Source organism: Canis aureus, chromosome 22, assembly GCF_053574225.1.
Source record: "Canis aureus isolate CA01 chromosome 22, VMU_Caureus_v.1.0, whole genome shotgun sequence".
NCBI lineage: Eukaryota > Metazoa > Chordata > Mammalia > Carnivora > Canidae > Canis > Canis aureus.
In genome coordinates, this window is record NC_135632.1 from 14,670,773 (window position 1) to 14,682,283 (window position 11,511).

An 11,511-nucleotide genomic window follows, 5' to 3' on the forward strand; every position below is an offset into this window, starting at 1 on the left:
TTTGTCTTTTCCTTCTGGGATTCAAATCACAGAAATGTTAGGTCTTTTCTCAAACCATCATGCAGTACCACCAAAATAGCTAAAATGAAAAACACAGTATCAATTACTGGCAAGAATATGGCATAACTGGAATTTTCATACTGTTGTCAGGAGCCTTAATTTGGTACAACTACTTTGGAAAATGATTTAGCAGTATCTATTTGTAGACCTTAGGACCAGCAGCTCCATCCCTTGGAATATATAAAACAGAAACATACACATATGTTCATCAAAAAGAATGTCTATGGGTGTTCAAAGTGGCCTATTTAAATTAGCCAAAAACTAGAAACCAAATGCCTATCAGCTTTAGAATAGTTTAATAAATTGCATATTGTCACACAGTGGAATATTATACAGGGCTAAGAAAGAAGCGCAACTACTTATAATAACATGAATGAATTTCACAAGCATTATGTTAAACAAGCGAAGTTTGTATCTTGATCTGGATATTGGTTCTGTGGGTGTATTCACACTGAAAATTCATCCCTGTTATACATTTGGGGTTTGTGTAGTTTTCTATATGTATGTTATATACTCCTGTAAAAATAGTATATTAAATTAATTAGATCTTTTCTTGTTTGTTTCTTAAAGATTGACTTTTAGTATATCTACTTATTACTGACCCCATATTGAATTCATTAGATGGAGTCGTTTTTCAGTTGACTCAGTAGATGATCTTTCATCAGAAGACTAGGATTAGTGTCATCTTCGGGAGAATAACTTATTTTAATGCCCGAAAACACACAGAATTTGTTTTTAAACAGTCCAAATCTCTTTATGTTATTTTTAAGGCTTTATCTATTTGAGAGAGATAGAGACAGAGCATACATGCATGCACAGGGAGGAGAGAGGGAGAGGGAATCTCAAGCAGATCCCTGCTGAGCATGCAGCCCAGTGGCAGGGCTTGATCCCACAACCCTGAGATCATGACCTGAGCTGAAATCAAAGTCAGATGCTCAACCATCTGAACCACCCAGGTGCCCTGTAAATAGCATCTTTTAAGCATCTTTAAAGAAAAAAGTAAGGTGTGCTACATACAGAGCCCACTGAAGACATTCCATGGGCCCCTAAAGCTTTGCAGTGTGGATGGCCAGGTAGTACTACAGGTTGGCTTTTGTGTTGACCCTTTCACACTGTACTTGTAATAAATGTGGGTGCAGGTAAACACTAGTCGTATAACATAATTCTGTACCACTCCTTAGCCCCTCTGTTTTGTTTTAGGGTTTTAAAAAAATTATTATTACTTGGTTTTGTTTTTACAGATCTTTTCACAGATGCTGCTGAGACTGAAAAAATGGCCAAAAGTTTAGAAGATTCTGAAGGAGTCTGTTTTGTTCCATCTTTTAGTGGATTGCAGGTATTTTTTTTCATTTTAATTTTTTTTAGTCATTGGCAACTACCGACATTTCTCACCTCGTACCCACACTCAAAATTATGTACCTGCTACTCCCTTACCTGAAAATTTGGGCAGCAAGCAGTATAAAGGTGAAGATATATTCCAGGGCTGAGGAGTCATGACTTAGCACAAATTCCGTGAGAAAGCACAGCAAATTCAGCCTAGAGCTCCACCCCTGTGGAAATGAGAAGTTGGCAGGTGTAGTGTACATAAGACCTAGCCTTACTTTATCAGAACCAAAAAAAATAGCCATTTCCCAGTGAGGGGGAAATATATCTGTATATTGGCATTTTTTATTTAGAGGAAGTGTCCCATTGAGAATTAGAAAATGTTAGGATTACACACACGCACACACACACACACACACATACACACACACGCACCGGTATATTTTGCAGTTATAAGTTTGGTTAACTGTTGTGGTGGGTGAAGTATTGGTTATTTTGCCTAATCAAAAAGTGAACCTGGTAAGAGAGTTGGCTTTGTAATATTTAACTTAGTATTTAATTGAGAGATCTGTGTTACTGCTTTTGATTTTAACATATTGTTACAAAGACTTTTAAAAAACTTTTCAGGTATATTATTATAAGCAAAATTCTTTTTTTTTTTGGAAAGCTTATACTATCCCTTTAATCCTCCTCTAAATATGTTTCCTTTAAAAAAATAAAAATTTCTCTTACTTCTAGCCCATCCCATATTCAACCAATCAGTTTTAAAAGCCCCAAGCTTGAAAGTTTGGATAATATCATGTAGAAGCTGGTGAAAAAGGATTAGATCAGGATGTTTCAAATCTCTAAAAATAGGATATTTCCAATCTAGACTTTCAATTGGCAATATTTTAATATCTGTAATGATTTCCTTCTTTACCCTAAAAGACTAAAAGTTTATCAACTGCATGATAGAGATCACACTGTGTCCTCTTTAGAATGATGTGAGGAAACTAGCATCTCTGATAGGACAAGGGGTGAAGAATATTTGTTGGATTGAGGTTTCAGGAGGAAGCTTGAGATGAATAGTTGTCATTAGCCAAGGTAGGATTTAATTAGGCTACTATATATTCTTCCCTTTTTGAAAAATATGCTGGGAGACTTAGTAGTGACTTTATCTTGGCAGCTCTGTTTTTAACTTCTGCATCAATCCATATGCCTGTAAAAATATCAAATGTATGATTAAAAAATATTGCTAAAGCCCAGAAGATTAGACAAAACTTACAGATGTGGTTTTTAATTTCATGTTAATAAATGTCCCTGTCCTGCCATGACTGCAGCCTGGTGATATGCTGGGTTCGAGAAGGGTGGGGGAGGACTGCAGACCAAGTATTTCCCAATGTAGCAATGAAACTCTTAAGTGGGAACTGAAAGTTAATTCAGACAACAATAGTGTGTTGATACTGTTTGGAAAATAGGAGGGAGATCACTGATAAGCTGCCTAGGTCAGCAACAAAGAAAATGAAGGATAGAGGAAATGGAAGGATGGAAGGGTCAAGTATCTGTGATACTGCCCTTAATTTAAGAATATTGTTATAGCCATAGATAACAGGGGGCAAGCCATTGAAAAAATCCCAATAGCCTCAATTTCTCATGGGGGTCTGCTAAGAAAGGGGTATTGCGGGCACTTTGAGGAAAGTGAGAAGTCTGGGACAGCCACTAGCAAGGGGTGGACTGGAGCATGGGTGCTCCAGGGGTGGTGTTGGTTTGTACAGCCATTGTGGTTCTGCTCTGGTTGGTCTTGTGATTTGTGGACGGAGATACTAACATGGAATATCCATGATAGGTATCAGAGGCAGGAATCAGTGACTATCTGCTTAACTGTAAAGTCACTGTGATGGTGGCAGTGATAGGGTGGACAGGACTGTGAACCAAGTGTCAGTCTTCAGAGGATGATGAGTCATGCTCCAATGAGGGTTCTTAGGTTTGCAGGGAACAGGCTTGCTTATGCTACCCTGAGAGGGGCGGTTGTTCACTGGTATGGTAAAGAAGTTGGCAACTGACTTTGCAGTTCTTAATGTTCTTTGTGGTTTCTTCTCTGTGCGTTCACTTTTCTCACTACCAGCTCTGCTCTGTATTCTTTCTTCCTCATAACTTCTGCTTAATTGTCATTATTTTCCTCATATGTTCGCTTCTCCATAATTTGGAAATACAACCTTCTTCCACTCTGTGCATTTTAGCTTCAGTTCCCCCTGTTGATGGTCTTTTTCTGGATAATCTTTTCTGAGAAATCTTGAGAATCTGACTGGACCTCCTAGTCTTCTCAAGCTTAGGACAGATTTTGAGTTAGTCATGCTCAGTCCCTATGGTTGTACTTTGGCAGTGGGACTAGGACATGAAACATGGCTGCTATAGACAATGAGGTCTGTGGTTTCAAGCATTTTCTTCAGTAAGAGGTGTGGCCAGCAAGTACTAGGAATGCCATCTCTGGTTTTGTGAATGACTGGGATGTCTGAGCCACGAAAAGGTAAAACATGATGTTCCCTAAACAAACATGGGGGAAGGGAAGTGTCTCCTAACAGTAGATGTTTATGGCCTAGAGTGGTCATGGGAAGTTAGTACAGTCCTTCTGGCCCCTGTGGTAGAGAAGCTTGACAGTCTTCCACTGGATAGCTCTAACTGAAGCTATTTTTCCGGCACAGAGCCAGGTTTTTTTTGTTTTTTTTTTTAATTTTTTTTATTTATTTATGATAGTCACACAGAGAGAGAGAGAGGCAGAGACATAGGCAGAGGGAGAAGCAGGCTCCATGCACCGGGAGACTGACGTGGGATTCGATCCTGGGTCTCCAGGATCGCGCCCTGGGCCAAAGGCAGGCGCTAAACCGCTGCGCCACCCAGGGATCCCTGGAGCCAGGTTTGTTATAGCAACCACAGAATTAGTAGAGAGGACTTCTCAGAACTGGTTACATTTTAGGAGAATTTATTTACAATAGAAGGAAGGATTCAAAGGGCACAGAAAGGGTTGTGAAGAAAGTCAGTAGTGGGAGAGGTTTTGGTAAGAAATTATAGTAATATAAAATTGTAGTAAATTCTTACTCTGTGTCAGACACTGTTCTAAATGTCATGAATTATCTCACTTGATCTTCGGTGACTTAGTAAGGCAGAAGATACTCTTATCATTCTATTCTGAAGATGAGGAAACTGAGATTTAGAGCTATTAAATCACTTGCGTGGTCTCAGCTAGTGAGCAGCAGAGCTGGTGTCAGGGCCCAGGTGTTCTGATTCTAGGGTCCAGGTTCTTAACCATTCTGCTATACTGGTTCATGGTATGGTGTAAAATATGACAACAAGAATATACAATAGATGCCAGAAGAGTTTGTGTTTAGGTTCACGGTTGACAAAGGGCAAGAGATGTTAACTATCCTGCACGTTCCCAGCTTATTAGGCTAATATCCCAGTGAGGTTCTTAACTACCCTGCTGTACTGGTTCATGGTATGGCATAAAAGATGACACCAGGAATAGACAATAGATGCCAGAGGAGTTTGTGTTTAGGTTCACATTTGATGAAGGGTAAGAGGCATTAGCCATCCTCCAGGCCCCCAGCATATTAGGCAAAAATCCCTGTGGTGACAAGGGCCTGTGGGGGCAAGTAGTCTATGCTTTGGGCAGGAGTCGGCCAGGTTAGCTCAGGACTCCAAACAAAACTTTACTGAGTCTTGCCATTCCTGGTTGGTTGATGGCCAGAGAGGCTTAGTCAATGAGATTGGCAATGATAGATTGGAGGTATGGCTGGAGACTCTCTGCCCTGGCAAGGTGTGACCAGGCCCAAAGGATCTTGCCTACAGTACAGGATTTTCCCTACAGTATGATCCCAAAGACAGATTCACTTAAACTAATATAGGGACATTGTAACCAAAAAGAAATTTTTAGGTTTCCATGGGATTTATTATCTCTCAAATTGGCCTATTACTAATTAATTGTAAATTATGTGCATAGATATATTTACAAAAGTGATTTCAGGCCAGTCATACCAGTATTTTATGTGGTATATTAGAAGAAAATACTTTTATCCAGAAAATACATAGCACACTATTAGGGACTAGTTGCACTGGCTGAATCTGACCTTTGTTTTACAATTGAATGCACCTGATATAGGCCAGCGTTACTGTATAAATAAGCTTTTACTGAGTGAATCATTAAAACATATTAATAAATTTGAAAAATAATCAGAATAAAATCACAATAGGAGGAAAATCACAGCTACAGTAAAGATAAGATGTGATATGGGATATCTTCAGTTAAGTAATGAGGAAGAGTATTGTTTGTTCATTGATTGAGCAAATGTGTGAGGATCCCCTGTGGGGGCCAGATGCAGTGCAAGGCCCTGGAGACACATGGGAATCAGTTTCTACAGGAAAGGAAGAGTTTTAACAAATGTTCATACAAATATACATGATTATAAACATTGCTATAATGCAAAGCTCTAGGATTCCATAAAAGTGATGATGGATGCTTGGTCTTGTCTTTGGGATCAGAAGTTTTTCCAGAGGAATCTGAGCCAAGATTTGAAACAGGAGTAGGATTAACTAGAAAAAGAGGTGGTAGAAAGTTTTCCAGGTATGAGATGATGAGTCAAGGCTCTGAAGCTAGAAGGCACTTTTCCTGGGGACCATCATTTTCCGATAGTACCAGCACATCCCTCTGTTGTGACCTTATATCATCCATTGGAACCATTCTTCTGTCTCTTTCTTTGTGAGATTACAAGCTCTGGCAGGGGTCTTTGCTCTTCATCTTTGTGTCCCAGAATTGTCTTGCATTCCTGGGGATGCAAAGATGAATACAAACTTCATCCAACAGATATGTAATTCTAGCTCAAGACTTTGGCTCTTTTATTATTTTTTTAAGATTTTATTTATTTATTCATGAGAGACAGAGAGAGAGAGAGGCAGAGACACAGACAGAGGGAGAAGCAGGCTCCATGCAGGGAGCCCGACGTGGGACTCGATCCTGGGACTCCAGTATCATGCCCTGGGCTGAAGGCGGCGCTAACCCGCTTAGCCACCCGACTGAAGACTTTGGCTCTTTTATTTTTTTTTATTTTTTTATTTTTTTTTTACTTTGGCTCTTTTAAAGACAGAAGTTAGGCTGGGTCATTTCTCCTATTAGGCAATAAAGCTATTAAGCTAAGAAATAGAAGAGTTTCGTTTGAATGTCTAACAACATATTAGGTGAAGTTATGACACTGTAAAACACATCATTTGCATTATAGTTTTTTATCTTAAGACTAACTTACACTTCTAGAAAGCCACTCTAAAAAAAATAATAATAAAATAAAAATAAAAAGCCACTCTACAAAAACAATTCTGGTGTAAAACCTTTACAGATGGATAAAAGGGGGAAATACTAGGATTACTTTGCATTTCCTCTTGTAAAGCTAAATATTTAATAGTTTGTTATTCTATAAAAATAATAATAATAATTTGTTAATCTGCTTCAGTATCGTCTCTTAGTATGAGTTCAAAGAGAAGGTGTAGCTAAGCCCAATACCTATGACTCAATCTTGCTTAAGTCCTGCTAGAGACTTATCCTAATAGTTGACATATTTTTAGACTGTCATTTATTTTAAAACTAACTCTAAGCATTCGCATTCTTTTTTTCTACCATGGCTATGTTTTTTATTGCATAAAAGGTCTTTAAGTCTATAGATATAATTTAGAACTATAATAAAAATTCTTACTATCTCTTTTCTTTAGGCTCCATTAAATGACCCCTGTGCATGTGCCTCTTTTATGGGTTTGAAGCCTTCCACCAATAAATACCATCTTGTACGAGCAATATTGGAGTCAATAGCTTTCAGGTACCAAAACTTGCCCTAAACTCTCCCTTCCCCATATAGTATTGTGATTTCTTTCTATTAATTTCTGCTAAGCTAAATTATGATATTTCTTAATTTTAACTGAGTGTCTATACCTTTAAATTCATACTGTTTATGATGTAATCTGTTCTTATTGCTAATTTCCTCAGTATCAATTTATTTTCATGTGTTATAGTACCAGTACCACTTAGATTTGATATCTGAAAATAGATGATTTTTAAAAATATGGTTGGCCCTTGAATACAATGACTTAGAACTGAGCCATATTAATTTTTCCAATAAACACCATACAGTACTATAAATGTATTTTCTCTTATGATTTTCTTAATAACATTTTCATTTCTCTAGCTTACTTTATTGTAAAAATACAGTATAAATACATATAACATACAAAATATGTGTTAATTGACTGTCATCAGTAAGGCTTGCCAGCAGCAGTAGGCTATTAATTAAGTTTTAGGGAAGTCAAAAATTACATGCAGATTTTTGATTTTGTGGTAGGTTAGTACCCCTAGTTCCCATGTTATTCAAGGGTCAGCTGTATCTAATTTCTTAAGCATTAAGAGATTTAAAATGGACTTTCAAAGGTTTTTGCATCCTTATTGATAAAGGAGAATTCTAATTATTCTAATTAATAATGCTTCCATTATACTCAAAGATTAAATCACCAGAATTATCTTTTTGTGTGTGTCCCTGTGTTATTTTCGTTGTGGTGTAGTTATAGTTTATTAAAATGAAAAACGTGGCTGTCATGAATATGGAACATTTGCAGTGTTTAAAATAAAAATGTCGGGATCCCTGGGTGGCGCAGCGGTTTGGCGCCTGCCTTTGGCCCAGGGCGCGATCCTGGAGACCCCGGATCAAATCCCACGTCAGGCTCCCGGTGCATGGAGCCTGCTTCTCCCTCTGCCTATGTCTCTGCCTCTCTCTCTCTCTCTCTCTCTATGTGACTATCATAAATAAATTAAATTAAAAAAAAAATTAAAATAAAAATGTCTGTGATTACAAAATGATTATTTTTGTATTTGGTGAATTCTATTCGATGTTGTTTGTGTTATGTCATCTTAATAGCTTTCTATTAAATGCTAGCTTTAAATTTTTATTTGTAGGAAGGATAATAGATTAAATTTATTTCTAAACAAAAAACATGCTCTCTTTTATCAAGGTGAAAAGTACAAGGATCTGAACCTCTTGCTTGTTTGAACATTTATTATCAACTTCCAGTTAGTATATTTGTTTGTTTTCTTTTGTATATTTATTACATACCATATAAATAAAACCAGAGGTTTTATTTTTCTGTTGGAAAAAGAATTATCATGATATGAATTTTCTCTAAATGATTTTCTTGATTTTTTTTGACTAGAAACAAACAGTTATATGAGTTGATGCAGAAAGAGATCCATATCCCTGTGACAAAAGTCCGGTATGTACACTTTGTTTTCAATAGATTTAATTAGAAATTGGGAGTGAATGGTAACCACTATTAGTATTTTCATCATTATGATTATTCAGGATTTCAAAAAAAATTATGCTTAGTTTCTTTGCAGCAAAATTCTTGTTCATAGGAATTTGGAAAGAAAAGGGAAGCTAATTTTGGATTTATGGAGAATATAACACAATGTATAATTTAGGAGGATCTTAATATACACATGTATATTATAAACATCTTTAAAATGTCTTTAAAGAAAAAAACGTCTTTTTTAGGTATGTGGCTATCCTTTTGGCATGGAAGCATCAAATTTTCTTTGCTGGTGTGGCCAAATGAATTTTTATGTTGGCTTAGTTTAGTTAGCCTATTTTGAACTAGTTTTAGGACAACAGGGCCAGTGGGAAGACTGATGTTAGGGATTAGGAAAAGTGTTTGAAGATTACCTAGTGAGAACCTTTATCTTCAGGTCAATGCTAAGTGATATAATTTTGGAATTAAAAAGTTGAACTTAAAGAAAATAAAATCAAGGATCTAAAAAAATATATGTGGCCCTTTAAAAAATATTAATAGTGTTCTTATGCTTTTGTTGAAGTAACTGATCTCAAATATCTTTCTCCCCACAGGGCAGATGGAGGAGTTTGCAAGAACAATTTTGTCATGCAGATGACTTCAGACCTGATTAATGCGAATATAGAGAGACCTGTCAACATAGACATGTCCTGCCTTGGTGCAGCTTCACTAGCTGGCCTTGCTATTGGTATGTGTGAATTTTATAAAAGTGAGAGCTGTCTTACAAGCTGTTCTTGCTGATAGCATTTCTCTTCCCAAATCATGGGATTATAGAGAGGGTCTAGAAAATGTTGGTGTCCATTAAGCTCTATACACATATGTACATTACGCACAAAACACTCCTCTGAGTATGAGTGGGTCTGTGGATGGGTCTGGGTGCCTGAGACTGGGTGCACTTCCTCCTCACGTCACTCCTTCAGTCAGAATTAGGAGATGAGGGATCCCTGGGTGGCGCAGTGGTTTGGCGCCTGCCTTTGGCCCAGGGCACGATCCTGGAGATCCAGGATCGAATCCCACGTCGGGCTCCCGGTGCATGGAGCCTGCTTCTCCCTCTGCCTGTGTCTCTGCCTCTCTTTCTCTGTGACTATCATAAATAATAAATAAAAAAAAAATTAAAAAAAAAAAAAGAATATGAGATGAGAAAAATGAATTTCAACTGCTTTGTCTTCAGCAGAGGGAAGGACTCTGGATAAACTTTCCAAGTAGATGGGCTTTTCTTTGGCACGAGAAACCAGTCCATTTTTTTATTCATTGAAAATTTGTTGAGTACCTGCTATATGACAGTCACTACTGGGAATAAAGAGTTTTAAAAATGTAGTCCCTGCTATGAGAGTCTGTAGTTACAGTAAGACAAGTAAACCAATTATTATACTTGTGTGATAAACCCAGCAAACAGCCATAGCATTAAGTGGTGCAGGCTTCCCAGAGGAGGCTCAGTGTTGAAGGAGTTAGCAGACAGCCAGTAGAGGAGGTAAGGAGCCATAAGAAGTGAGCAGTCCAATAAAGAAAGCAACTTGTGCAAATGTCCCAGCCCGTAAATGCTGATAGGTGAAGATCAAGAGGAAGGGCTGGAGAGGAACAGAGGTCCAGTTGTGGTAGACTCCTCATAAAGAGGAGTTTGAACTTAATCATGAAGACACTGGAGAGAGTTTGAACTTAATCATGAAGACACTGGAGAATTTTAAGCAGGGGAGGGACATGGATGGATCTATATTTGAACAGACTCCTTTGGCAATTAGTGAAAAGATTAGTTGGAGGGTGAAGAATGGACTCGGGAAGAGCAATTAAAGGGTTCCCTAAGAAGCGGGATGCTGCCTTGTGGAACTAGGAGTATTTAATATGTTCCTGTATGGAAGGGAAGAGTGCTTGTACAAACAGGATATTTTATAGTTAGAAGTTTTAGGCTAATATTTAGCATATTAAAGTTAAAATTACAAAAAGTTTGAGATCTTAGTAAGTTCAACTTAAACTGTATTCTACTAAAAATCTGTTAACTTTGAATAAAATTAAAACAGTCACTTTAAAAAAAAAGTCACTTTCATTTATTCATTGATTAATGTGTGATTAATTCATGTTGAAGAAAAAACTTTCCTTTAAATAATCATTCCCATTTACAAATTTAGTTAAATTTCTTTGTATATTTCAACTGATAAAATTTTTTTTTAAGATTTTATTTATTCATGAGAGAGACAGAGAAATAGGCAGAAGGAGGGGGCTCCCCACAGAGAGCCCGTTGCAGGACTCAATCCCAGGACCCCAGGATCACGACTTGAGCCAAAGGCAGACATTCAGTCACTGAGCCACCTAGGTGCCACTCAACTGATACAAATTTAGTACAGTTGACTTTCTTTTTAATAATTTCATATGCCTAAAAAAAAAAAAAAAATTAATTTCATATGCCTAACTAACTTAGAAGTATAACAAAATCTTTTCAAATACTTGAATAACTCTTGCAAAATGAATAAATTAAGCTATATTTACAGTAGATCAAATGCTCATAAACATTCTAATATTGTTTATAAGGTAAATCAAATTTTTCTATGCCTTTTCACCTTATAAGACTAAATATCTCAGATTCTCTTGAACATTTAAAATACTTTAACAAACACATATAGATTATTCTTAGAACATAGTAGCTTGAGCTTTATGTATTTGAGCTTTATCTATTGCATTATATTTGTATTTAATTTCAAACCTTTCCAATACAAAGAGACTTTATTGGTGAGAGAAAATATACTTTGGGGAGACTTGTCAACTATGTTAGTACTTCAGAGT

General features: G+C 37.0%; 1 protein-coding gene across 3 annotated transcripts in view; it reads left to right on the plus strand.

Moving 5' to 3' along the window:
* The window catches only part of GK5 (glycerol kinase 5), a 70,264-nt gene that overhangs the window by 52,181 nt on the left and 6,572 nt on the right, over positions 1-11,511 (plus strand). For all 3 annotated transcript variants that reach the window (XM_077864879.1, XM_077864881.1, XM_077864880.1), the window contains 4 exons: positions 1,302-1,396; positions 7,117-7,220; positions 8,602-8,661; positions 9,291-9,424. In XM_077864879.1, the coding sequence (XP_077721005.1) occupies positions 1,302-1,396; positions 7,117-7,220; positions 8,602-8,661; positions 9,291-9,424 (393 nt within the window). The remainder of the gene's footprint in view (positions 1-1,301; positions 1,397-7,116; positions 7,221-8,601; positions 8,662-9,290; positions 9,425-11,511) is intronic.